The following is a 26,792-nucleotide window of genomic DNA, read 5'->3' on the forward strand; positions in this document are numbered from 1 at the left end:
AAGCTGAGAAACACAGGCAAAGCTTATTTCCCTAGGAATGCAACTGCATTGAAATAAGCCCTAAATTTCTGTTCTTTACTGTTATAAGACCAAATTCTGACCCTACTGAAATCAATGGCAATACTCCCATTGACTCCAGTGGGACAAGGCTTTGGTGAAGGTGAAGCAGTCATTGAAAAATGTTGATCCTTGGGCCTGACAAACCATTGTCGACCTCAGCTGTCCAAAACTCACTGAAGTGTAAGGGCATGTCCAAATGAAGATGTAGTGCCTGGCAAGCCAAGGTGTAAATCTACAGCATGCTAGTCCAACATGCACTAACAGACCGTGTGGACCATGCACTAGAACAGAGGTGGGTAAACTATGGCCCATGGGCCACATCCAGCCCGGCCCCTGAGCTCCTGGCCCAGGAGACTAGCTCCCGGCCCCTCCCCTATTGTTCCCCCTCCCCCGCAGCCTCAGCTTGCTCCGCCGCCGGCGCAGTGCTCTGGGCAGCGGGGCTTCAAGCTCCTGGGTCAGCGCAGCTGCAGAGCCCAGCCTGACCCAGTGCTCTGTGCTGCACGGTGGCGTGGCTGGCGCTAGCTGGACAGCGCGTCTGTAGTGCTACCAGCCACCGGTGCTCTAGGAAGCACGGTAAGGGGGCAGGGAGCGGGAGGCAGAGGAGGTTGGATAGAGTGCAGGGGAGTTTGGGGGGGATGGTCAGGGAGCAGGGGTGTGGATAGGGGTGGTCAGAGGATGGGGAACGGGTTGAATGGGGGCAGGGGTCCCCAGAAGGCAGTCAGGAATGAGAGGAGGGGTTAGATGGGGGGGCAGTCAGGGGCTGGGGTTCTGGAGGCAGACCGGGAGAAGGGGTGGTTGTATGGGGCAGGGGTCCCTGGGGGGCAGTCAGGAAGGAGAAGGGGTTGGATGGGGTGGCGGGGGGCAGTCGGGACAGGGAGAAGGGATAGTTGGATGGGGCAGGGGTCCTGGGGGGGCCGTCAGGAATGAGAGATGGGGTTGGATGGAATGAGGGGGGCAGGGGTTCCGGGAGCGGTCAGGGGATGGGGGGGTGGATGGGGCAGGAGTCCCGGGGGAGGGCACCAGGGAACACGGGGGGTTGGATGGGGCAGGAGTCCTGGGAAGGGGAGGCAGTCCACGACCCCCTCCCCTAACTGGCCCTCCATACAATTTCCAAAACCTGATGTGGCCCGCAAGCCAAAAAGTTTGCCCGCCCCTGCACTAGAAGTTCTGAAGTGTGCTTTCACATACAAACAGCAATATGTCAAAGTGTGTACTACAAAACTTTTAGTGCACGGTAGCTGGATCCACATGGCTAGTTAATGCACATCAGGCTAGTGTGCTGTAAGTCTCCATGTTGCCAAGCCCAGAATCTAAGAGGCAGGACTGTGGCTACTGAGCCTACCACAACAGAGGCAAAGTACTTAGGCCCAGATCTGCAAAGGTATTTGGGCTCCTAACTTAGAGAACACAATGCAAGAACTCTATTAACCAAATATATGCTTTCCAATTCTGTTTCTATAAGGAGCCTGGCCAAGTGCCCTGCCCCACAGTTAATTACTCTATAGGTACCTCACTTGTGTGTTTCCAAATCTGTCCTTTTCGGGTATGTCGTGTGTGTATGTATATATATATATATATATAATATATATATTTTGAGTAGTTAAGCTTGGGATGTGAAATGTCCTTTAGGCATGGAAAAATAGCAGCAGGTAAACTTGGGGACTTGCACATCTACACTGAAAAATTACAGTTAAAACAATGCCCTGCAAATGATCATTCCTATAATCAGCCAATCAGCTCTTGAGAAAGGGAGGCACAGCGTCCTCACAACACATCCACAACCCCAAATAGCTGGCTACACCACAGTTCAGGGTTATTTAGCTCTTCAGTAACCTAAGCTCTAAGTGAATTCTCATCTGCTTAGCTTAGTTCCACAGAAGACAAAGCTTTCTTTCCTGCTTCCCTCTTTAGTGCTGCATCTGAAAGGGACTGGATGAGCTCAAGATCACTTGTTTCTATTAGGCCACAAGAGCACCTGCCTTGGTAGGGCTGAGCTCATCTCAGTAACTTCACCTGCAGAGCAGACTAGGTGGAACTTGGCTCTATGCACTATTCTCCCAAGCTCATCACTGTTCCAGACACACCACCCCCCATGCAGGCCCAAAGCAGCTAATGTACAGTAAGGTTTTTTATTGCAAAATAACAAACACCGATCATTTTTATTACAAGAAATAGGAATAACAGTCTCTTTCTGTGGACCAGTCAGTCTGCAGATCCTGAAAACCACCAAACACAATAGAGAGAAAACATGTCATTTATTCATGCACATGTACCACAGTACCAGCTTCACACTATGGCTTCGCTTTTTACCACCTAACAGTGTCGTCTCCTCCACAAGCCACCCTTTCGGATTCATGAACTCTCTGCAGGACCCTGGGTGCCTGTCCTGTGGCAACACACAGCCTAGCAGTACCAGAACCAGCAGAGGGAATTCTTCTCTCCCCTACAGGTCCTTACTCCTTTATGCTTCCTCCTTCTCTTTCTATACCTTTATGCACATACATAGCTTCCTCTTTGAGGATGTTGGCAGGAACCACTCAGAACCTGCCCATCTCACAAGATTTACCTTGACTAAAAAATAAGGTTGTGTTAGAACATGACCTTGAAAAACGACGTTAACACAATGTTAAACTGTTTGTCTCCATTTGCACTGGTTGCAGAGTTCTGTTAAACAACAGCAGTGTAATTTGCTATAGGGCAAGGGCCCTTTCCCTTGGTTTGGGGTCCCCCTACTTTTTATAGGTCTATATATTATTACATCTTCCATTTTTTGATCCCCAGACTCCAGGATACCACGTAACCACCTATAACACTCTATATGCTGGCACGTTTGTCCCCTCCCCACAGAATTTTTCTGAAATGACACCTCCTGTTCAATATCTTAGAGTCAAGTTAACTAATATGATGTTCAACGGGGCTTTGCAACTACTGTAGGCAGGGACTAATCCAGTTTAACATTGTGTTAATAGGCTTGACTCTTCAAGATTCTTCACTCCCTCTTCCTGGCAAAGGAGCAGTCTCTAACCTCTGCACACACCTGCCACCATCCTCATGGGGAAACATGATTGATTTGCATAAATCTACATAGAGGAAAAGGAGGGAGACCCTAGGGTTCCATTCTATCTCCAACCCCCACTCCCCACCATCTTAAATTCATCACACAAGCCTGCAACTGTATTTCATTACAAACATCCTGCCTCCATTTTATGAGTCTGAGGAGAAGGGCCACTTCACTGTTTGATCTCAAAAATCCAGAGAGTCTCCTTAACTCTGGGATGAGGAGCAGGGGGGCTGGCAGTGTTGGGAGCTAGAAAAGTTGCAGGAGGAAACTGCTTGTTAGCCAGCCAGCTCCCATTCCTTTAGTAGGGAGCACTGCCTACTGAGGTGTTGAGAAGCCCAGCAGCCCCTCAGCAGAGACAGAGACTCTGACTGGCAGCAGGTCTTCCCCTGGAGGCAGGCCTAAAGGCCCCTTCCCAAGCCTTGTGGGAGGGACCACTGGACCCAGGAACCAACTGAATGTGGGGGATAACTAATGAATAACAGGGTCTGGACTGAAGGTCATGGGTTCAAAACTAGGGCTCCAGAGGGGAACACTGAGCAGAGTACCCCAGACAGTGCCCACTGTGCCTCAAAGCTGTCCAGGGAGTCAGCGGCCACTGCCCAGAGGAACTCTGCCTGGATGCCTGAGACCAGGAAGGAGCAGAAATAGGCCCCACAATTGCAGACCATGCTCCTCCTGGTGTTGAAGATGGCCATTCTGGCCAGGGCAAGGAGGAGGTTCATGACTTTGTGGGGACACAGACAGGGTGTGAGACTATAAACAGGTGTGGGGAAAAGTGCAGCCAGAACCTTAACAGGAGGGTCTGGAGGAGCCAGGATAAAGACTGCAACCCGGTGCATTCGAGATAAGCATGTGCCAGGTTCTCCCTCACACTGCAAAAGGGGATGGCCGGGGTGGGGGGAATGTGGAAGGCACCGGACTGTCACAGCACTGGATTCTGCAGCAGCCTGACTCAGGGCTGGCCCACTAGAGGGGCTGCGGATGCAGATCCACAGGGCTGGACGTTGTTCCGCCCCCACGTCCTCTCTTCTGGGGCAGCAGGATGCGGGTAGGTGAGTGAGCAGGCGGCAGTTGGCGTTGGCTGCTGCCGGACAACCCGGCAGAGCCTGGGAGCCCGCGCTGCGGGCGGAGCCACGCGCGTTCTTTCCAACCTGGGTTATTAATTAATGCACGCTTAGCCATGACGAAACGCGCGGATTAGGAATCCAACGGCCGCTGGGCTCCAATTAGCGCTTTGCATGATGGGACTTGTAGTCCTAGAACAAGCACCCGCCCGCGTAGGAGACCTAGGCCGCGATCTGGTGAAGTTTGTCCCTTTTCCCGCTCCATATCCTTTCGTTTCTTTAATTTTGCTGTCTCCAGGCGGCCAGAACCCTCCACATTCCAACGTGGGTTCCACAGGAGGGGTCCTTCGTGTCAGGGCTTCCAGACGCTGCCTGAAAAAATTTTTTTTCTTCAAGGGGCCGTTACTGCTATTAAAACAAAAAATCGGAAATTAAAAAAAATCACCAGTCGCACTGAAAGAGAAACAGAGAGTAGCGGAGACGTTAAAAGAACACAAGGCGGTGATGTGAGTTAGGCACCGCGTAGGGCAGCTCTCGGAGCCGGGTGAGAGGTCAGGCCGGGGGCCTGCTCCCCTCCCCCCCTCCCCCCGCTCTGACATGCCAACCCGGCAGTCGGCTTGGTAGCTGCTTGCGCAGAGTGCGTCGGGGGAGCCCCGTGCGGCAGGGGAGGGGGCGGGGAGCTGACGGGGTGACCCCCGGCCTGGGCAGGAGCGATAGCGGGGGCGTGGCTGAGGAGCCCCCGGGCCCGGGGCTGCAGCGGAGCGGGGTGAGGTGGCCTCGCCCCGGGCCCGGGGCTGTAGCCGGGGAAAGGGCTGGCGCGCTGGTGACTGACTCTGCTTTGCTGCGCAGGTGCCAGCTTTGTCCCTCGCAAGGAAACAGGCCGGCGGGTGCCAGGGCAGAGGATGGAGTTCGAGCTCATGGAGAGCGACATCCTGGAGTCGTTGGAGGATCTAGGGTAGGTGGCCTTCCCCGGCCTACACACGTGGGACCGGCTGCGCCCTCTCGGCGCACCCAGCCAGAGCTGCGCTCGAGCGGGGGGAGGTGGATCTGCATCTGGTGGGTGACTTGACAGTTTCTGTGAGGGGGGTTGAGGCTGAAAACTCCTTGTGCTCGTGTTTCCATGTTAGCTCCGGGTGGCCAATGTGACACTCGCCTATTGTTCCCTCTTCCATAGGCACATGTGAGGGGCTCCTCTAGTGGCAGAGGGAGAGGTGGGGTTTAGGGATTCAACTTCTTCAACGGAAAATCGTTGTTCTAGAAGAAACCTGACTTTACAGGTTTTGAAATGTCTGAGAAGCAGGCCTAAAAGAGCTTTCTTTCTGCGGGAGAATTTTTCTGCTGTAGTACAGCATGTCTGTTGTGTTCTCAGACTTAGTTGTCAGGGCCATGGTGTTCTGTCTGTTGATGGTACTTATTTGAATTCCATGAGTGCAGTATCTGAGGGATGGTCTACACTGGGAACTTGCATTGTAATGGCTGCATCTCTCAGGGGTGTGAAAAATTGACATGTGTGAGAGACATAGCTATACTGACCTAACCCCGATGTAAAATTCTTCCATCAATCTAGCTACCACCTCTAGGCCAGCTGGATTGCCTATGCAGATGGGAGAACCCCTCCCATCTGTGTAAGTAGTGTCTCCACAGAAACATTACAAGGAGCTGCTGCAGTGTTTTGAGTCATCACTTATCGTTGCAGCATCATTGGGTGGTGAGGGAGTACTATTATACCCATTTTACAGATGGGGGAACTGAGGCCTAGATAGACTGAGGCCCAAGGTCATACAGGAAGTCTGTGGTAGAGGAGGGAATTGAACATTGGTTTCCCAAGACCCAGGCTCGTGCCCTGACCTGTGGAGAATCCTTCCTTTCTAGTTGAATTTTTAACAAAGGATGCAATTTTACAAATTGTTCATTAGGCACTGAAGTTAAATAGATGTTGTTAAAAACAAATGAACCAAAAAGCTTTAAAAAGTTAAATATCTGGTTAAAATTCCCTTCTGCTTTATGTTACTCAGCTTTCATTCCCTTGAGCCTTGTGATGTCATCACTTAATTAATTCTTTGATCAACATATGCTTGCATGCTAACAGGGGAGGGAGAAGCAGTTGTAAAACCTTCCCTTCAGAGAAGGGAGGAAAACAAATGTGTAGGCTCTATACATTATGAAGAAGAATAAAAGGGGACAAGCCAATTTTTCCTTTTTCAGGTCATCTTTATAGCACGCTGGGCCAAATTCTTTATTCAGGGAGTACATTGATTTAACTTTCAATATCAATAGGAGGTTACACAGATGTAATGGAGGGCAGAATTTGGCCCAGTGTGGCTTTGATGAGCCATCTAAACTAAACAAAAATGCTGTCAAACATGGATTACAAGAGGCTGCAGCAGCAGAAGTACAGCAACCAGAGCAGGGACATTACTGGAGGGAAGAGGAGCAGAACTATGTGTGTTATGGAGCATGGGGAGGCAGAGATTGAAGTTTCAGTCAGCAACCCACAGATTGGACTGCTAGCTAAAGAGCTGCAGCAGTGGAGCCAGATTATGAGAGAGATGTTAGCTGGGATGGCATTTCTAGGGAAGGGGGAATTGCTAGGAGAATCAGAGAGTGGGCCTTTCACTTGATAAACTACTTAGGCCCTAATCCTGCAAAGATTTACTCGTGTGTGTAATTTTACACCCTGTGAGTAACAACCCAAATCTTTGCAGGATGAGAGCCCTCGTATGCTGGTTGAGACATCTGTCATCTTTGACATCTATCAAGAGTTGACTGCACCAGTTGTCAAAGTAGACTCAGTCATTTGAGGTTTTACTTCTTCAAGGTATCAGAGTAACTTCAATTGTTTTTGAGGTTTCTTTGATCCCTTTTCAGATGGGTATATTACATCAAAATAATCTAGCACCTTTTATATTTAGCAGAGTACAAACAGTAATCTGTGCCTTTACAGGGTTAGGGGAAATTGTTCTTCTTTTGTTGTCCAGAAAACTTATCTTCTAAAAGCAGCAAATAACTAAAACATGTTGCATTTAGAGTTGAATAAGATTCAGCTTTGACATAGTGCATACAACTCCCATGGTAGAATTGTGCCTACTTATGCCAGGACTGAAATTGGCCCATAATTCTCCATACAGAGACAACTTTTCACCTTATTAATGTCCATTTTTAAGTTTTTATTCAACAGAAAATTATTCCTCCTTCATTACTTACATAACATCTATATCCAGTGTTTCTAATTTGCATTGTCTGGCAACCTAGTAAAAATATGAAAGTAAATGACATTTCGGCAATAAAAAAAGGAGGGGGGGGGCAATAGAACAGTCAGGCACTAGTTACTCAGCATATTTTGAAGCAAATAATTCCAGAGAGGTACTTTAGAATTGCAGAAACAATAGATCAATAAACTAATATCTATGATAGAAGTTGCACTCCAAATTTTGGTAGCATTGCTCCTAATGAAAACATTTTGACTCCTGTCACATTTGTTTTACTCAAACATTTTTAATGTCCTGTTTCTTCATAGTTAAACTAATGATTTTTTGTGACATTTCCCTGTATCTTCAACACTTCAGATATAACGGTGATATTCCTTACATGTGCACATAGATGTTTAAAAAAAATCTGTAGCAGAATTCAGTCACAATCTGATTAATAAATTGTGCTTTTAATTTTGCTTGCCAGTTACAAAGGTCCATTGTTAGAAGATGGAGCGCTGACTCAAGCAGTCTCTGGTGGAGCCAGTTCCCCTGAATTTACAAAACTCTGTGCTTGGCTGGTGTCTGAGTTAAGACTATACTGTAAACTAGAAGAAAATGTGCAAGCTACTAACAGTAAGTAACCACAGCTCTGAGAACAAAATTGTGCAGTTAATGCACTTTTATAGCTATGTGTTCTATAGATTTGGGCTGCCAGTAGTTAAATCAATTGTACTGTAGAGTACTGTCTGCATCCTATCATTTTTTGGATGTTTTCCACCTCATTTTTCAAGCTGACCCAATGTGCATCCAACAGAAGCTGAATTCGTTGTTGGGATGAACTTGCTACTAAAGTTATTTTTTTCCTTTTAACTGATTTTCAGAGATGAGTGTGTTCAGTTATTGAATACTTTCTTGTTTTTGGAGGAAACAAAGTTTTATTTATCAAATTTTCAAAATAACTTTTTTACAACTCTTTGAGGATCTGATGTATTTAAATTTTATATTTAAAATTCCACAGTGGATGCTCTAATAACTAGAGATTTGCCTCAATTTCCTATTTACTCTTTATTATCTTAAAGGGAAGACAAACAATTAATTATGAAATGCTCTGTGGGGGAGGACTTGGAAATCTAAAATTTGTCATAATTTTTTAACTTTAATGGGGAAAAACTAAATAAAACTTTCAAGAAAATTTTTAAAACAATTTTGAGTTTTTAATAAGCTCTAATTCTGGCATTCTTCAGACTTACTTTATGTATCAGAATCCATATTTTATCTTTAAAGGGTATTCAACAGAATTCTGAGTATTTGTGGAATTATATACACTTTTTTTGTTACAAGTAACACCTACCCCTAATATTTTTCTTTAATTTTTCAGTTACAGACTTTTCTGTATTTTCCATTTGTTTACTTTGTACAGTAATTTTCTCCGGTACAATTATTTTTCCCTTTTGTTAATGAAAGCATTTAACACTTCAACACACGAGACTTTTTTTTTAAAAAGGGAAATATAAAACCACACAGATTGGCAAATGGACTCTTAATGTAAAAAGAGAGTTTTAACTTGTAATCTACTCACTGTCCCTACATATCTTTTTGTTTCTCAGTGTCCTGTCTCTTTCTGTTCTTTTTCCCGCTGTTCCTTTTTTCAATATTTTCCCTCATTTCTTCCTCTCTTTAGTGTGTTCTTTCCAATAATTCTCTTCTCCCTATATTTTATTCATTTTACTGAGAATACGTTACTAATAGAGGCAGTAAAAGATCTTGCATGTTATAAGGTTCCCACTTTAGGGGCTGAGTAAAAATAGAATTAAACTGGATCTTCATGCCTGTTCCTAAATTCTCAGGAGCTTGGGCAATATAAAGGTTTATATATTTGTAGTGCTAGTAAGTGGTATCCTAATTTTGTCTGGTTTGGGCTCATAATAATATTTTCAAGTTGATGTTCCTTTTTTAAATGCTCTAATTTTAAACTTTTTTTTTCTATTCACACTTTGTACTTTACTCAGCTCATCATCATCCAAGCTATCTTAGGCCTGGTCTACGCTAGGGGTGTAGGGATTGATCTAAGTTACACAACTTCAGCTAAGTGAATAACGTAGCTGAAGTCGACGTACTTAGATCGATTCACTGTGGTGAGTCGACTGCTGCCGCCCCCCCGTCAACTCTCCCTGCACCTCTCGCCAAGCTGGAGTACAGGAGTCGGTGGGAGAGCACTCGGGGATTGATTTATTGCATCTAGAATAGACATGATAAATCGATCCCCGCTGGATTGATCGCTGCCCAGCGATCCGGCTGGTAGTGAAGACATACCCTTGGTTTCACTCTAGTTCTTGGGCTCTAGCACAAGGAAACACATCTTTTGTCAATCTAAATGTTGCACCTAAGCTACTTGACTGTCCCTCCTACTAAGAAAAAGTAAGTAGGTGAGGATCATAAATGTAAACTTAAAAGGGGTAGGCTTGTGGTACTCTTGACCTTTCTTATCCCGCAATTCCTAATTATTCACTAAGGGTATGGCTACACTTACGGTTTGCAGCGCTGGTAGTTTGCAGCGCTGGTCATCCAGCTGTGTAGGAGCAGCGCTGGTGTGTGGCCACACTCACAGCTACCAGCGCTGGTGTGTGGCCACATTTGCAGCATTAGCAGCGCTGCTGGGAGTGATGCATTATGGGCAGCTATCCCAGCATTCAAGTGGCCGCAACGTGCTTTTCAAAAGAGGGGGGTGGAGTGGGGTCTAGTGTGACAGGGAGCGGGGGGAGAGAGAGAGTGGATTTTTGGAGCCAACACTGTGTGTTTAGCTTCCTGACTTGAAAAATCAGAACATGTTTCCAACCCCTTAGTCTTAACTCTTAATTGCAAACAGCCTGCAGCCAACACGACTCCCCGCTGTTTCATTCCCTCCCTGCCTGCAATCTCATTTGATTGTTTACAGCCAGGTACAGATGATCACAGCAAACAGGAGATCTGTTTGTTTTTTAGATAAGCGGCAACTGCAACGGCAACGGAGCTCCGCACGGAGCTCGTTCACAACAAAACAAAGAGAGGCTGCATAACAAAACAGAGAGAGTAATTTATAAAAGCATTCTGGGATACACCTTATACCCTGGAGGCCAATCACAGCGCTGGTGTGTGGCCACACTTGATGACCAGCGCTGCAGCACCAGCGCTGGAATTCTTATTCCCCATGCTGAGTGAGGTGTACGGCCAGCGCTGCAGCCAGGGAGTTGCAGCGCTGGAAGTGCCCTGCAGGTGTGGCCACTTACTAATTGCAGCGCTGGTGGAGGCTTTCCAGCGCTGCAAATCGCCAGTGTAGCCATACCCTAAGAGTACTTCAGCCAAAATCATCTAAATCTAAGATGCCTATCGCTCTAATATTTAAGTGACACTAAGATTCCACACAGATTCCAGATCGGGGTCTGTGATATCATTAGTTCCAACTTCTTTATATGGCTTTATATGTACTTTATATGGCTACTAAGTAAAAAGTTCCTAGACTGGGAAAGAAAGCAAATGGAAGCATAATGTGCAATCACTGAGGAACTACTTGTCCTCAGATCAGTCATGCTGAGTCCCAAGCTTTGAAAACCCAGAGGACATCTGTGGCTTTCACCCACAGCACTATTTTCATTTTGATACTCCTTTAGCATGAATAACTCTCTGCTGTAGCTACAAATTTTTTTTTTAACCAAATCACCGTGGTCTCCAAAGTCCTATAGTTCCTAATTAACTTATGATCACAAAATCAGGAAACTAAATATTTGAATTGATTAAACAAGTTGCTTTTTTAAAGGTCCAAATGAAGCAGAAGAGTTCCAACTTGAAGTGAGTGGGCTACTGGGGGAAATGAACTGTCCATATGCATCACTAACATCGGGAGATGTGACAAAACGCCTTCTCAATCAGAAGAACTGCCTCCTGCTGCTCAGTAAGTGAAAGGGAACATTTTTACAGAGGCCTGCTAATGCAAAGATTCCCACTCCTGTTCATTTTTATGATTCTGAGACAGAATAGTGGTGGTATTGTTTTACTTGTTTCCCATAAAAGCAGTGAATAATTTTTCGGTAATTCTTAAGAATTTCACTTACATATTTTTTGTTACATTTCAAAAGGAGGCCAAAATCCAAACAAAAGAATTGAAGGAGTCACATTACACTGCCAAGTCTTAAATTTTTTTACCAGCCACTTACTAGTCAGTATCTAGTAGAAAAGATTTGAGGGTGGGAGAGCACCTGTGAAGACCAGGGGCAATGACCTGGTGAAAAGCCTATTGCATTCCTCTCTACAAGATGCTGGGAAGAGGGAAGCACGTTGAGATTCCTGTCAGGGTAAAGACCTTGAACTTTGCTCAGAGGGTTCACTTTTTGTATCGGACTCTGACTGGTAGATATGTCATCAGTTTGAATCCTCTATCATGGCCTTCTACCTGACACTTGAGACAGGGTGCATAGGTGGTGGACGGTTAAGAACTTTCCCTCTTCCACACCCCTAAAACCTATCTCAAAGCCTGACTTTTGGGGAGAGGAGTAGCCTCAGTTTTTCTGTGTCAGCCTCCTCCATAAATAGCCCTTGTATCTTTTTCTGCTGTTTGGAAGCAGCAGAGTAAAGTGACATTCTTAATTTCTACACATAGTATCCCCATTGTATTTTGGAACAGAAGAACTCTAAATTACTGTTGAGATTTCTAAGTGAAATTAAAGAGAAAATGTACCATTAAATATGTCTCGTTTTAATTCAAACTTTAAAAATTATGGGAATCACAAACTAGGGTTACATAATCAAATCTGACATTTAAACATAATGCTGAATTCTTGTACATAAGCAGACACTTCACAAGATTTTGTTTGTTTGTGGGGTTGTTGGGTTTTTTTGGGAGGGGGTGTAAATCCCTGACTTGCAATATGATGCCATCCCCCCTGCTGTCTTCATGTGAAAAGCTTTGCAGAGTTCTCTACAGTCAGCTTCAGCATCAGTTCCTGCTTTCTTTACAGTGTCTCCATTGCCCCCAAGAATAGCTGCGATTGTTTTAACTGTTTCCCAGTTCCTAGCTCCCCAGTTCCTTGGATGATCTCCAATCCTGGTTCCCCTGCCAGTCTTTCATTTGTACCTCTAGCTTTCCCACTTTTTGAACCAAGACTTTAGGGAGTCCTATCAACCTGGTTGTAAATCCATGTGCTAGCCTCTTCTTGTTTTTTTCCCCATGTTCCCAATCAACACTGCTCACTCTGCAAAGGCCTTGCAGGGGAAGAGCCATGCTCTGTTAGACATGCCGCGGTCCTGGCCCCCAGCCCCACTTGACCCCCCCTCCAGTGCTCTCCCCTGCGGGGGAAGGAGGCAGAAGCTTGGTCCTGTGACAGCCAAGCTTCTCCCTTCCCCCACTTCTTCCCCCAGCGTGCTGCTTTCCTGCCCCATCTCCTCTCCTTCCCTGCGCCGATCAGCTGATGGCCCTTGCGAGGGGGAGGGGGGAGAGTGGCAGCGTGATTGCTGCTCCGTAGAGGAGGCAGAGAAGGGGTAGGGACGGGGCCTTGGGGAAGTGGGTGGAACAGAGCATATCCCTTCCAGCCCCCTGCCATGAGCTGCAGGGGGCTGGCAGCACCCCCACAAGCCGAGCACCCTAGTCCTCTGCCCTGACCCTGGAACCCCTACACACACCCAGCCTTCTGCCCTGCACCCCCCCACACACCTCCAGCCCTCTGCTGTGATCCCTGAACCCCCCCAGCCTTCTCGCCGTGCACCCCAGCCCTCTGTCCTGACCCTTGAACCCCCCCACACCCAGCCCTCTTCCCTGCACCCCCCATCTTCCAGCCCTCTGCCCTGACCCCCGAACCCCCCCCACACCCCGCCTTCTGCCCTGCACCACCACACACCCCCAGCCCTCTGCCCTGACCCTTGAACCCCCCCCACACCCAACCCTCTGCCCTGAGCCCCCCACTCCCCAGCCTTCTGCCCTGCACCCCCCACATCTCCCAGCCCTCTGCCCTGACCCTTGAATCCCCCTCCACACCCAGTCTTCTGCCCTGCACCCACCCCAGCCTTCTGCCCTGCACCCCCCTACACCCTCCAGCCCTCTCCCCTGACCCCTGAACACCCCCCTCCCGCCCCTGGTCTGGGGTCCTGGCTGCCGACCCCATGCCAGCTGGTGTCCCGGCCGCAGGCCCCGCTCAGCCCGTTGCCGGCCTAGGTGAACACAACCCCAGGCTGGCAGCAAGCTGAGCAGGCTGGCGGCGTAAGAGCAGCATTTTAATTTCATTTTAAATGAAGCTTCTTAAACATTTTGAAAACCTTGTTTACTTTACATACAACAATAGTTTAGTTATATAATATAGACTTGTAGAAAGAGTCCATCTAAAAACGTTAAAATGAAGTACTGGCACGCGAAACCTTAAATTAGAGTGAATAAATGAAGATTCGGCACGCCACTTCTGAAAGGTTGCCAACCCCTGTGTTAGACGTATAATAAAATCTACTGGAGTAGGGCTTCTCAGCAGGACTGCCAGCTGCCACAGATGCCTCCACCTTAGAGCTTCCCCTTCTCGGTGGTCCCATCAGAACCACATACTCCTACCCAGTGATTGTTATAAATATGAGCTGTCTTTGGATTCAAAAATTAAAGTCCAAAAACTTTCTAAAATGTTCTGTTTGTGCCTTTATCACTTGTAAGTACACCTCTACCCCGATATAACACAAATTCGGATATAACGCGGTAAAGTAGCACTCCGAGGGGGCGGGGCTGTGTGCTCCGGCAAATCAAAGCAAGTTCAATATAACGTGGTTTCACCTATAACACAGTAAGATTCTTTGGCTCCCGAGAACAGCGTTACCTCGAGGTAGAGTTGTACTTTAATTCTTAGTAATTTTAAAATTGCATGTATCTTACTCCTGAAATTTAATTTTCTTACCCCAGCATACCTCATCTCAGAACTGGAAGCTGCCAGAATGCTCTGTGTGAATGCCCCTCCAAAAAAAGCACAAGAAGGAGGTGGTAGCGAGGTCTTTCAGGAGCTAAAAGGCATTTGTATTGCATTAGGCATGTCCAAGCCTCCAGCCAACATAACTATGTTCCAGTTCTTCAGTGGAATCGAAAAAAAAGTAAGATCCAAAGGAACAAAAGTACAATATTAGAGGAGTATTGCTTTCATTTAAATTAGCTCCATTGCCTCTTGTGAAACTTTTCTAGCATTGGGGGATTAATATGGCTTACAGAATGCGCTATGAGTCACAAAGAAATTGCGGATATTAAAGGGCTTCTTCATTGTTGAGACCTGAGGTCAGGGTTCTGTGTATCTTGCACAAAGGCTTTGGCTATCTCATTACCATGAAGGATTCTGTATTCTTTATGCTGCTGTGGGTCTTTGAGTCATCACCTGCTGCTGGTGTTTCTCAGAACCACTGAACTTAGGTCTTGGCAGGTAAGTTCAGGAGAAACTTGTTTTTTATTACTACTTAGCTATATAAACAACTTTTTAAAGGGACCTATCATCTTGAAATCTAGTCAGTTAAAATTACTATCAAGTGAACACCTACCCTAGAGTCCCCTTGTCATTTCTTGTGACTTTAATTACATTTGCCTTATTTAAAAAAAAAAAAGAAAAAAAAGTGTGTTCTCACCCTGTTGCTCTTTGAAAGAGCAAAGGGAAAGTTGACTATCTGGGGGAAACAGTGAAACTGAATGTTTGGTCAAAAACACAAATTAAACTGGGGGAAAAAAAAAAGGAAAATATTTGTTCTTTGTTATAGTAATACATTTTTGTTTAAAAAACGCTAACTTTGTTACATTATCTGTTCCTTAAAGTTTACATAATTACTGAGGTCTCAAAACCCCCTTTTAGAAGTCTTTTAGGAATTTCTACTTCAGCTGAGTCAGAGTTGCTAGAAAATGACTCCTTTTAGAAGTCTTTTTAAATAGAATTTGTCTTTCCAAACTTGTTTTCTGGCAATTGCCCTAATTTAGGAGGGGAAAGATAGTGTGGACTCAGGAGATCACAGTTCTGTTGCTGGCTTTGTCGTGGATTTGAGACTTCAGGAAAGTCAGTTTAAGATCCCTGTGCCTCCATTTTCCCATCTGTACAATGGAAAAAATGCTTTATCTCACATGGATGAACTCATTAACATTGGCAAAGTTTTTTCTGATGGAAGGTGCTCTATAGATAATTCTTTGTATTTATATCTGTATGATCAGAATCTTTTATGTAAAAATGACATACTAGAGTTCATACGTTTAAAAAATTTCATAATTAACTTCCCTTTCACTTTTTTGCTTGGTTCACAATAACAGGCAACACTAAGTCTATTAAGCTTAAAAGGATACTGTTAAGTCAGTTTAGGCCCCAAAGTCGTCTTGTTGTGAAAACAGACTGAAAACCTAATGGAATGTTTCAGTGAATTTTTAAAAAACGTTAAGCAGAAACTTATTTTTCAGGGAATTTGCAGTGTTTGCAATCCAAACCTTGGTAGTATTTAGAAACCAAAATGTGAAGCTGATTAGATACTGACTATAAACAAAAGTGAAATGTAGTGGTCAACTTTCTTTGACAAAATCTGAATGAAAGACAAAAACTAAAATAGCATAAGGAGTGAAAAGTTTAGACTTGACTATACAGTGATAATAGTAACACATAGAAAAGGAACCTAGAGGTTTTCTTGTTTGTAATATGCAAAGTTTAATCTGACAATGTAGCATCTGAAATAGAGCTGTATTTTCTCTTTTGTGCATTCCAAAGTCTCTACTGTTGGAAATCAGAGGTTACTGTAGCTGGCAATCTTGTTAATCATGCATATGACAAATATGCAGCTTGTTTAAATCAACCATTAGTTCTGCTGTTCTGGATATATTGGGTTTTTTGAACTACTAAGCAAAACAGATAGGAATTGACGATGTGTGTAGTAATAAGTAGCACTTACAGTCATAAAGAATGATTATGAAACAGACAGGTACCTAAACAGGTACCTATAAACTTAGAAATCTTTCAGTTGACATCCAGTTTTCCAGAAACTTCTTTGGAACAACATTTTGTAAATCAGAAAGATATTTACATGCAATTCTAGTGGTTGTAAAGGGCACGTTCTGGCACAGACAGAGATGGGTAGGAAAAGTTTTCTAAATTTATGAGAGGACCAGGGTTGCATTTGCCACTATATTGAAAAGGTGAAAACAGCTTTCTTGAAATGGTTTGTACTTCATGAACTGTACAAATTACCATCTGGTAGGAAACCATATGCAAAATGTAAAACTTAACAAGAAAAACAAAGAGTTTGGATAAAGTATCGCTTCTTTCATGAAAGTGGCTTTATTTGGGGTGTGACTTGCAGAGTCACTGTTCACCTACAGTTCCCATTGATTTCAGTGGGAGCTGCAGGTATTCAGCACCTCTGGGAAACCAGGCCTTACATTTTTGTAGGCCACTGAAGAGAGTATTTGCATGAATTCAGAGACATGACTTGCAATAATGGAAAGAGGCAGTTTCTTTGTGACTCATTGACCCACTTTTCTTCCAATCCAAGTGTTTTATCCCATTTCTATACCTGTGTTCTTAGTAGTTTTGAGATGGGAAAGATGGTATAGCAGCTGCATACAAATCACTTGATCAGCATATCATTTAAATAATCATGTTGAAGAATTTCTTTTTTATTACAAGAGGGGCCCTTTTTAGATCCTCCTTCCATGAAGTCTTCATATAAAACATATTCTGGAATTGAGAAAGCTATGAAGTAATTGATATATAGGATAGTTTCTGTGTTTAAAGGGAAATAGATCTCATCAAATGTATGATTGTCCATTTTAATCACAGATGTTTCATATCTCTGAGGTCATAATGGAGTCTGATCTTTGTATGTATTTTCTCTACCTTTTATCTAAGATTACTATATTACTTGTAACAATAAGAGTTAAGAATTTTCAGACACAAATGTGATTGAGATGTGATTGGATCTTTATATAGCACAATGTATTTTGCACAGTCCTGTATGAAAACAAAGGGCCCCCCTGTGCTTCCTATATAATGCCCAGTCCCTCCCTCTCTAAATCTGATTTTTGAAAAACTGTGTTTATGGCCACTGTAGCATGTTCACAATATATTTTATTACAGCTAAAAGAAACCTTAGCAAAGGTTCCGCCTGGCCATGTTGGAAAACCTTTACTGAAAAAACCATTGGGACCAGCTCATTGGGTAAGGAACCAAGTGTGTAAGAGACTTTGTCTCCTGTGTCGGGTAGCATTACCAAATACTTTGTGGGTTTGTTTGTTTGGTTGGTTTGTTTTGTTTTAAATCAGTTATCTTGAGTACAGACTCCTGGCAAAAGATAGACAAGAATTCCCTTTAGCGCTAAATGTCTGCGTTTTTGCCCTAGCAGGGACCATTGCTTGCCACCCTGAGAAGCCATAATGTTTCCAGTGGTATCTTGTCTTCCTTTATGATTCATAATCAGAAAAAAACATCTTGTTGCTGCATGAGGCTGCCTTGTCTCTGTTGCATCATAGGCTCTAATCAAGACCCTTATACAATATTTCAAACAATTATCCAAGTACTGTTTTTTATTCTTAGCACCACATCTCTTGTCTTAAAGACACTTATTTTAGTTTTGAGGAGCTGGGGACTTCAGACTCCCTAGCACTTGAGGGTATAAATCCTTGCATTTCTTTGAGTTTATACCTTGTTCATATTTTTCTCCTCCTTACTTGTTTGCTCTGGAAAATACTGGAGGAAGCAAACCAGCAGCTTGAAAAAAGTGCCGAGTTTCATACCTTGTGAACAACATTGAACACTGTGCCCATAGGAGACTGTACTTGGGCTGCCATGAAGAAGGTAGAGCTTTCATGGCCGTCAGGGAAGCAGTGTTAGCAGCTGGGGCTTGCATATGGGGCCCAATTCCATGACTGGAGAATATTTAATAGGTAGATAATTGTGTGCTAAAGTCAAATCTGTGTTTAATATCTGAATCTGTTTATACCATTGAGTCTATCATTTATTGTTGCAATTAGAAAATAATCTAGTGTGTGTGTCACACTCATGAATCTTCATTTCAGGAAAAAATTGAAGCAGTTAACCAAGCCATAGCCAACGAGTATGAAGTTCGGAGAAAACTGTTAGTGAAACGTTTGGATGTAACTGTGCAGTCGTTTGGCTGGTCAGATAGAGCAAAGGTACAAATTGCTTTCTATAAACATGCTGAACATGCAGATCACTTATGCTTTATATAAAATATCTTTTGAAAATGACATTTCTTGCACTTAATGGAAAATATCCCCTGATGTTATATTTTTGGTTTATGGACTTCTGAAGTTTACTACAGAGTAAATTGACTACAAAATTCTGTTTAAAACTGATTATTGTTATATGATTTAGTAACTACGTATGTGCCTATAACTATGTATAGAGAGCAAAAAATAAAGTTAAATGGATAAATAGAAGAAAAAATACCAGGGATAAGAGGGGATTGCTAATGTGACAGTGAATGAGAAATCTAACAATCTGCCATTAGAACCAAGGAAACCAAGATTAGAATCTCTTCTTTGCGTTGTTTCTGAAGAATTATGTCAGTGAATCCGCCTTCTGACCACCTCTTTACTTAGTACCAAAGTCTGTGCTGTCCGCTGAAGCGCTGACTTTTCCCCAAAATCAAACTGCATCTGCAAGCCCAGATCCCTAGATACATTATTGTTATGTAAGGCTGCCTTGCATGTTTCCATGCACTGCAATCTGCTCTGTCATCCTGGCTGTTAAATAATATTTTGGTATATATTTATGTTCTTAAATTATAATATGGAGCGTGATGTGACTTCAACCCCTTCTGAAGTTAATTGGGTATGATCATTCTGGTTTCCAAACTAACGATTTGATCTTCCCTATGACAAAATTCCAAATATATTGATAGCAAAAATTGGGAATGATTATTTTAAACATAGCATGACAAGCATTATAAATCTGGCTTCTAAAATTATCACTGTTGTCTAAACAAGGTCCATAATGGTTTAGTTAGTTAGCACTACCACATAAATTAGGTGGCCATCAATGTAGGTGAGTTTCACAGCTAGATGATGTAGAGTCACATGTCCGGAATCTTTTGACTAAATAAGTTACTTAAAAATCAACAGCTTAAAAATAAATTGTTCTGTATTTATCTTCTCTCTGGCTTGGGATCCTCTACCGTCACACAGAGAGAGCTATAGGTGTCGCACAAGTAATGGAAGGGAGGGGGGATACGTCAGGTTTCACTGACAAACTTGGAAGAACTGTTTAATACTTTGAGTGTTTCAACAGAAACTGAAAGCGAGCAGTGAGTTTTGGACTGTGTTAAAAACACCTGGGGACTTGTGGCTGTGTTATGGTTTTGCAAAACCTGCCTTTTTTTCAAAAGAGTGTCTTGTGGGGGCTCCAAGGTTTGATCAGCTGTTCAAATGTAATTCAGGAAAAGCACAGTGGTGTTCTCTGTATTTTCTGTAGAAATTTATTGAAAGATCTGTTATGACCACAACAAGGGAGGACTAAGGACAATGTCTAGGCTGGGGAAATAGTTTGAACTGTGTGTGAGATTACAATTAATCTACGTAGGGAAAACCATGTGCACAGTATTTAAGCACTGGCAATATGTTATATTTAAAATTTATTTTCCTAGCAACTTTCAAAGATATGGTATTCATTTTAAAATATGAACTTTTTAAAAACTCCATTTAATAATTTCCTTAAGAAGCAAGGATTGCAGTAGTGGTAACGAATTGCTTAATTGTACAGATAAAAACTGAATAGATGTCACATTTGATGACAAATTACCTTGTTTTCTTAGCTGACTTATATTATGTCTTATGTATTTGAGATTTGTAAAGTTAAAGAAACAGTTAGTGCAAGAATACTAAAATATTATGGCTGCTCTGTATATTGAATGTGTATTCACCTCAAGGTTAGCTTCATACAAGATTACAGGTGTTTGGATTGTAGGTCAAAAATGGAAAAACTTTGTACTGTACTCCTGTTCTTTTTCCCAAGCTATTCTGTTCTTTCTGTCTTTTTGCTTAGTGTCAGGTAATAAAGTAAGGGTGTCATTCAGTTTTGCTATCTTTATGTAAACATTTTACCTTTAGTTGCTAATGTAAAAGTGTAAAGTTGTTTGGTTTTCAAAAAGAATATTTTACAGTGCTTTGTTTGTCCCTGAGTAACCACTTTGATCTACCCACTACAGCTCTTATCATTCCTGTTTCCTGCCTTGAAGGGGAGCTATAGATGGGAAAACTAAAATTTGTTAAGTCACCTTAAAGATGTTAAAATATCAGGAGTTCAGCTAGGAGAACAGCCACTCCCATCCACCTGCCTTCTCCCAGTGTTGTCCTCCCCAGACGATCCACTGTTCAGTTACACCAACTATTCAGTTACACCCCGTTATTCCTTTGCTCCACACCTTTGTTATTCCCTCACTGTCCTTTATCCCCAGTTGCATCTCTGATCCTATTCAATTTGCGCTCAGTCTTGATGATACGCTAGTCAAAGCTAGATGCAGCTAACTTGTGGTTGTAGCGAGCATGTTACTGGGTGGATGGGTGGGTGGGGGGCCTTGCCATAGGTACATTTGGGAAGGAGGTCAAGAGAGCAAGCTGTTAATGACAGAAAGCAATAGGGGAGGATGCAAATGAGAAAGTAATAAGCTGGTATTTTCTCCCAACTGAACTTCTGACTGCTCATCTTCAGAGTGACTTACCTTTATTTGCCTGTAATCTCTCTTCTTTAAGTAGTTTTTTAACTTTCATTACCTTGGTCAATTGTAGCTCCCCTCAAACACAGGAAACAGGAACCGCTGATGGCAGCGGAAGCAGCATGTGAACGAGAGTGGCTTCTTAGGAAAAAAACGAGGTAAAATATTCCTCTTTTAACTAAATGTTTAAAAAAAGAAAGTTACAACCTTGAAAATTGGCATTGCAAGTTACAGGGAAAGCATTTTTCAAACAGATTCTGCAACTCTTCAAAATGTCCAGGTAAACTTACCAGCCCATGCACATCTACTTACCTGTAGACTGTCAGAATTGATAAAAACATGAATATTTTACTATCCTATCAAACAATTTACTCACACCAGGCAAGGAGAAATGTAAAAGGTTGTATCATATGTAGTAACCACCCACCCTTTCAAATGACACACTATTTAATTAGAACGATGTAAGGAAACTGGACAGTTATGAATTTCAGTAGATGACTTGAGGACGGTGCCCAGAAGAGGTTTTTTGACCATTCAGAGGACCCATCATCAACTCATTGGTCTACTGACTCTTTTGTTCCTGCCCTCTTTGGAATATACCGAGTTTGTTACCCACGGAAACAGGAAACAGGATTATAGCAGCAGTTGGGAAGAGTTAAATAGGTTCCTATTATTTAGTATAACAGGTGACATATTTAAGAAGTTGGCATGCAAAGCAGTAAATAGCGTTGGCTAATTTAAATAACAGTTAAAACTGAGATGTTAAACACAATAGCCACATATTATCCCAGTGTAATGAAATCTGATTATGGTTCAACAAACCATAACAGACCAACCCTAAAATAAATGATCTGTGTCCTTTTTATGACCTCCTACACATTGGTATTATGTAATTAGGTGCTTTATAGACAAATGACATCATCTCTGCTTCAGAGATCTTACAGTGTACGGACGTTTATGGCTAGTATAAAACTGACTTGAGGGATTTTTTTTTAAATATCGACTGTTTAGGAATTGTGCGTGTGCAAAAGGAAAAGGAGATGTATACTATCCAAATCAATAACTTTCATTGGCGTTGTGTATTAATTAGCTGGAATTCTTTTTCTAACATAAGTAACTGATAATACTGACTGCCTACTCAAGACCAATACATAAATGCAGAATAACAAAATATCTTTCTGTCACTTTTAACCATTTTCAGCTGTAACAAGAAAATGTGTGCAAAGTAACATTTTGGCAATCAGGTTAGAATTATCGTACTCTTGTGACTAGAGTGAAAAAATAACTTGGCTCACACAGTTCTTGTTACAGTAATCCTTAAATTCAAATAAAATGGTTCTGAACCATTTTGATATTCCTCTTGTATTTTAATAACAAACTTATTTTTATCTAGTTTGTTTATTGATCTGGATCTTTTGGCTAGACACTGTCACATACTGATTCCTTTAGCTAATTGAATCATTTGTTTTTTTTTTCCTCCAACAGAGTCAAACAGAGAAACTGGCTAAAGTCTACCAACCCAAACGTGCCCTTTTAACTACCAAGTGCACTATTTCCATTGCTCACCTCTTGGCAGCTCGGCAAGATTTGTCAAAGATTATGAGGACAAGCAGTGGGTCTATCAGAGAAAAGACTGTGTGTGCCATTAATAAGGTGTGTCTTCAGTGACTGCTCTGAGATGGCAAATGTAACTTCGTACCAGGCTGTGAACATTGTCATTTAATTTAAAATTTTTAAAAAAGATTTTTGTCCCAATGAGAGAGTGAGTGTTTTAAACACAATAATATTCTGTATTTTTCGTCAAAGTAAATGTAAACTGGAAAATATGTGATGAGAAATTTATCTTCTTACTGATGATCCTTATGCACCAAAGCAAAGTGCGTAGTGTATTTTGAATTAGTTTGTAATTTTAGGAATTGTAACTTCTAATATTTAGGGTCAAATTCTGACACACACACACACACTGAATAATATCATACTCCACAAGCACCCCCTTTGCTTTCAGTGGGACTCATCCTGGTGCGTGATCCCCTATTCTGTGTGAGTAAGGGGTTCATAATATCTCCCTTAAATTCAATGTTACAGTTGCACTTCATAGTCAACCCACACAGGGAGTGAGAAAGCCGTGAGGAAGCTACTTGTATATTTGTGGTGTTATCATTTCACTATCAGGGTTGCAGGTGTTGATATTGCTCTGACGTCATTAACATCACATCTAGAATAAAGTGAATGCAATCATTTAATTGCATGGATTTTAATTAGACGGGGTATAAATCTGTTTGCAAAATCAGTGTTTTGCTATTTAGATTCTCGTATGAGTTCTGATTAGATTAAATTTATATAGTCACGGTGCATATTTTTTTAAGATCAAGTGTTGCCGTGGAAAGAATATTGCATACATTAAGGAATTACACATGCTCCTCCAAATCCTTTTTTCCCCCTGAGAATTCAGGCTAATCATACTGACTTGTACCCTGAACTTGAGTCTTATTAGCATTACATTATAGTGGATCCGTTCTTTGAAAGTTAACATGAAATGTCACCCACAAAGAACTAAAGAAAGTTTGTGTTTCAGTAGCACTCAGGGACTGCAGTCAGGATTGGGTTTTGTTGCACTGAACTGTGTACAAACAGTCCCTACCCCAAAAAACTTGTATCTTGTGCCTATTTAGACAACAGCAAGGAGGTATAGAAGCCAAAAGGAAAGAAGTGGGCAGACAAGGATAATAGTAATAAGAACAAGGTTGTATATACTATTAGCTAGGAACATAAGATTTGCCATACTGGATTAGACTGGTGATTGCATGATATTAGAACTCCTTAAATAATCTTTCTTACCTTTACAGGTATTAATGGGCAGAGTACCTGACAGAGGGGGCAGACCAAATGAAATCGAGCCTCCACCTCCTGAGATGCCACCATGGCAGAAAAGACAAGATGGTCCTCCACAGCAAAGTGGAGGCAGAGGAGGAAGAGGTGGCTATGAATCATCATATGGAGGAAGAGGTGGTTATGAACAAGGGGGTCATGACAGAGGAGGGCGAGGAGGTTATGATTCGTCGTATGGAGGACGAGGAGGTCATGAACAAGGGGGACATGAACGAGGAGGTCGAGGAGGAGGACGGGGTGGTTATGACCATGGAAACAGAGGGGGAGGAAGAGGAAACAAGCACCAAGGAGGCTGGACAGATGGCGGAGGAGGCGGCTATCAGGACAGCAATTACAGAGATAGCAACTACAGAGATGCAGGTTTTCAAACAGGTGGTTACCATGGTGGCGGTGGTGGCTACCAAGGAGGTGGCTATGGAGGCTATCAGTCTTCTTCATACACAGGAAGTGGATACCAGGGTGGTGGCGGCGGCAGCAGCGGCGGTTACCAGCAAGACAACAGATACCAAGATGGTGGGCACCATGGTGATCGAGGTGGTGGGCGTGGAGGAGGGAGAGGTGGCCGTGGAGGCCGCGGTGGCCGTGGAGGCCCAGGAGGAGGCTGGGGAGGCAGAGGTGGACAGAACTTTAATCAAGGTGGGCAGTTTGAGCAGCACTTCCAGCATGGAGGCTATCAGTATAATCAGTCTGGATTTGGACAAGGAAGACACTTTACTAGCTGAGGCTACTAAATCTTACACTTCAGCAGAGCTCAAGTAATAGAAACCTAGTTTCAGAGGCCTGATCTAATGCTTCTTGAATTAGTACAAGACCATATGTGGCAGGCCAAGATCCTGTCTGGGTGAGAGGTCTTGCTTCAAGCAAGCTGTAGGTTCCCATACAACTCTGATTTTGTTTTTGTTGTTTGACTGAAATAAATAAAATTGCCACTCTTCACTGGGATTAACCAAACCTTAAACCAATAGCTTAGCTTTTTAGATGGAATCCCTTTGATCAAATCATTTTGTTCTGAAATTATTACCCTCCTGTGTTTGCCTTCCATTCTGGGGGTATATATACTGACGCTAGCAATGCTTTTCTGGTCAGACTTGTAATACACACACAGCATTGAAAATGTATTAAATTATTTTTTACATGTTCTGCATTTCTCTTTTTAAATATTCTTTAGGTGTATATGTTCCAAACACAGTTTTGAGTATTGCTTTTGATTTACTACCCTGTCACCTTAATCAAGAAAAGGTTTCTCACTCATGCTATCACATACCTGCTTTCAAACTGCTTTCTAACTCATAGGTCTGTTGTATCTATTATATGAGCTCTACTGCAGATACCACATTCAGTAGCCTTATCTTCCACTAATTGAAAATTCTATCTCCTGCTCAACTCTGGAGATCTCACCTGCGGCCAGAATCTGCAAAGATCATTTTAAAACCAAGCTAAGTTGTGAACCGATAGTGTATGTAGGACTGTAGTTAAGTATAGCAATTCAAACTGACCTGCATCCATCCAAAACAAGTTGCTCCTCTTACAAACCTAATTTTTACTTGAAATCAGCTAGAAGGAACAGCAAACTGAAATCTGTTTTATGCACGAAATAATACCACTGGCTCAGCAAATTCCGGGCAATTTGTTTTGGGGGTTGCTTTTTTTTTCTTCTTCTTTTTTTGTTTTTTTTGTTTTTTTTTTTTTTAAATTTTATTTTTTGAAGAAATGCACTACGGCCTGGAAAGACTAATTCCTGCCTGGAGGAAGCCCTTTTACTATTGCTGCAGAAAATGAAGCCTGGCTGAGTTTGATGTCTTGACATTTTTTTCCTTTACTGAAAGCCACATAATGCTTCTTGCTGGGATTTTGTGTACATGAACATTGTCAAGCTGTGAAAGAAAATGGCTGAAGGTGTGCTGTTGTATAAAAGGTGAGCAATAAAAGTATCTGTATGTTCTCCAGTTTGTTTGGTTTTCTTTAAATCATGGTAAGGTCTAAAAGAATTGTGCAGTAGCAGGAAATTTATAGAGTTCCTGGCCAGGTATTTTAAGCATGGGATGAGATGAATTCTGCATCTCTTGACATTTTCAAATCAAGACTGACAAGATGCCTTTCTGGAAGTCATGCTTTAGTCAGACACAAGTTATTGGACTTAATACGGGGATAACTGGCTGAAATTCTATAGCAGGGGTTGGCAACCTACGGCACGCTGCTGCCTGCTGCAGTCCCAGACCCCCTCAGCGCCTCCCCCGCCCACCGCTCTCCCCTGCGGGGGCAGGAGGCAGAAGCTTGGTCCTGCGGCACCCAAGCTTGTTCCCCTTTCCCCACCGCTTCTTCCCCCAGCGTGCTGCTTTCCTGCCCCTCCTCCTCTCCTTCCCTGCGCCAATCAGCTGATGGCCTTTGCGAGGGGGAGGGGGGAGAGTGGCAGCGTGATCGCTGCTCCGTAGAGGAGGCAGAGAAGAGGTAGGGACAGGGCCTTGGGGAAGTGGATGGAACAGAACATATCCCTTCCAGCCCTCTGCCCTGACCCTGGAACCCCCCCACACACCCAGCCTTCTGCCCTGCACCCCGCCCCGCACCCCCAGCCCTCTGCCGTTATCCCTGAACCCCCCCAGCCTTCTGCCCTGCACCCCCCCATCCCCTAGCCCTCTGCTGTGACCCCCTGAACCCCCCCACACCCAACCTTCTGCCCTGCACCTCAGCCCTCTGCCCTGACCCTTGAACCCCCCCCACACCCAGCCCTCTGCCCTGCACCCCCCACACTCCCTCTGCCCTGACCCCTGAACACTCCCCCACACCCAGTCTTCTGCCCGGCACCTCCCACCCCTCTGCCCTTACCCCTGAACCCCCCCACACCCAGCC

General features: G+C 43.3%; 1 protein-coding gene across 3 annotated transcripts; it reads left to right on the forward strand.

The window, feature by feature from the left end:
• The first annotated feature begins 4,538 nt into the window (after positions 1–4,538).
• On the forward strand, positions 4,539–25,887 carry FAM98A (family with sequence similarity 98 member A). Of its 3 annotated transcripts, none has more exons than XM_039532244.1 (9): positions 4,539–4,691; positions 5,035–5,140; positions 7,861–8,009; positions 11,170–11,304; positions 14,281–14,465; positions 17,462–17,542; positions 18,400–18,516; positions 22,542–22,709; positions 23,903–25,887. In XM_039532244.1, the coding sequence occupies exons 2-9, from the start codon at positions 5,088–5,090 to the stop codon at positions 24,665–24,667; spliced, it is 1,653 nt and encodes a 550-aa protein (XP_039388178.1). In that variant the 5' UTR covers positions 4,539–4,691; positions 5,035–5,087; the 3' UTR covers positions 24,668–25,887. The 3 variants fall into 3 exon arrangements, with proteins under 3 accessions (XP_039388178.1, XP_039388176.1, XP_039388177.1); XM_039532242.1 differs by lacking the exon at positions 4,539–4,691 and adding an exon at positions 4,712–4,822; XM_039532243.1 differs by lacking the exon at positions 4,539–4,691 and adding an exon at positions 4,826–4,951.
• Positions 25,888–26,792: the final 905 nt, after the last annotated feature.

Source organism: Mauremys reevesii, linkage group 3, assembly GCF_016161935.1.
Source record: "Mauremys reevesii isolate NIE-2019 linkage group 3, ASM1616193v1, whole genome shotgun sequence".
NCBI lineage: Eukaryota > Metazoa > Chordata > Testudines > Geoemydidae > Mauremys > Mauremys reevesii.

Coding starts and splice junctions, on each gene's coding strand:
- FAM98A (XM_039532244.1), top strand. CDS start 5,088: ATGGAGTTCGAGCTCATGGAGAGCGACATCCTGGAGTCGTTGGAGGAT. Junction 5,141..7,860: donor GAGTCGTTGGAGGATCTAGG/GTAGGTGGCCTT, acceptor TTTGCTTGCCAG/TTACAAAGGTCCATTGTTAG. Junction 14,466..17,461: donor TCAGTGGAATCGAAAAAAAA/GTAAGATCCAAA, acceptor ATTTTATTACAG/CTAAAAGAAACCTTAGCAAA.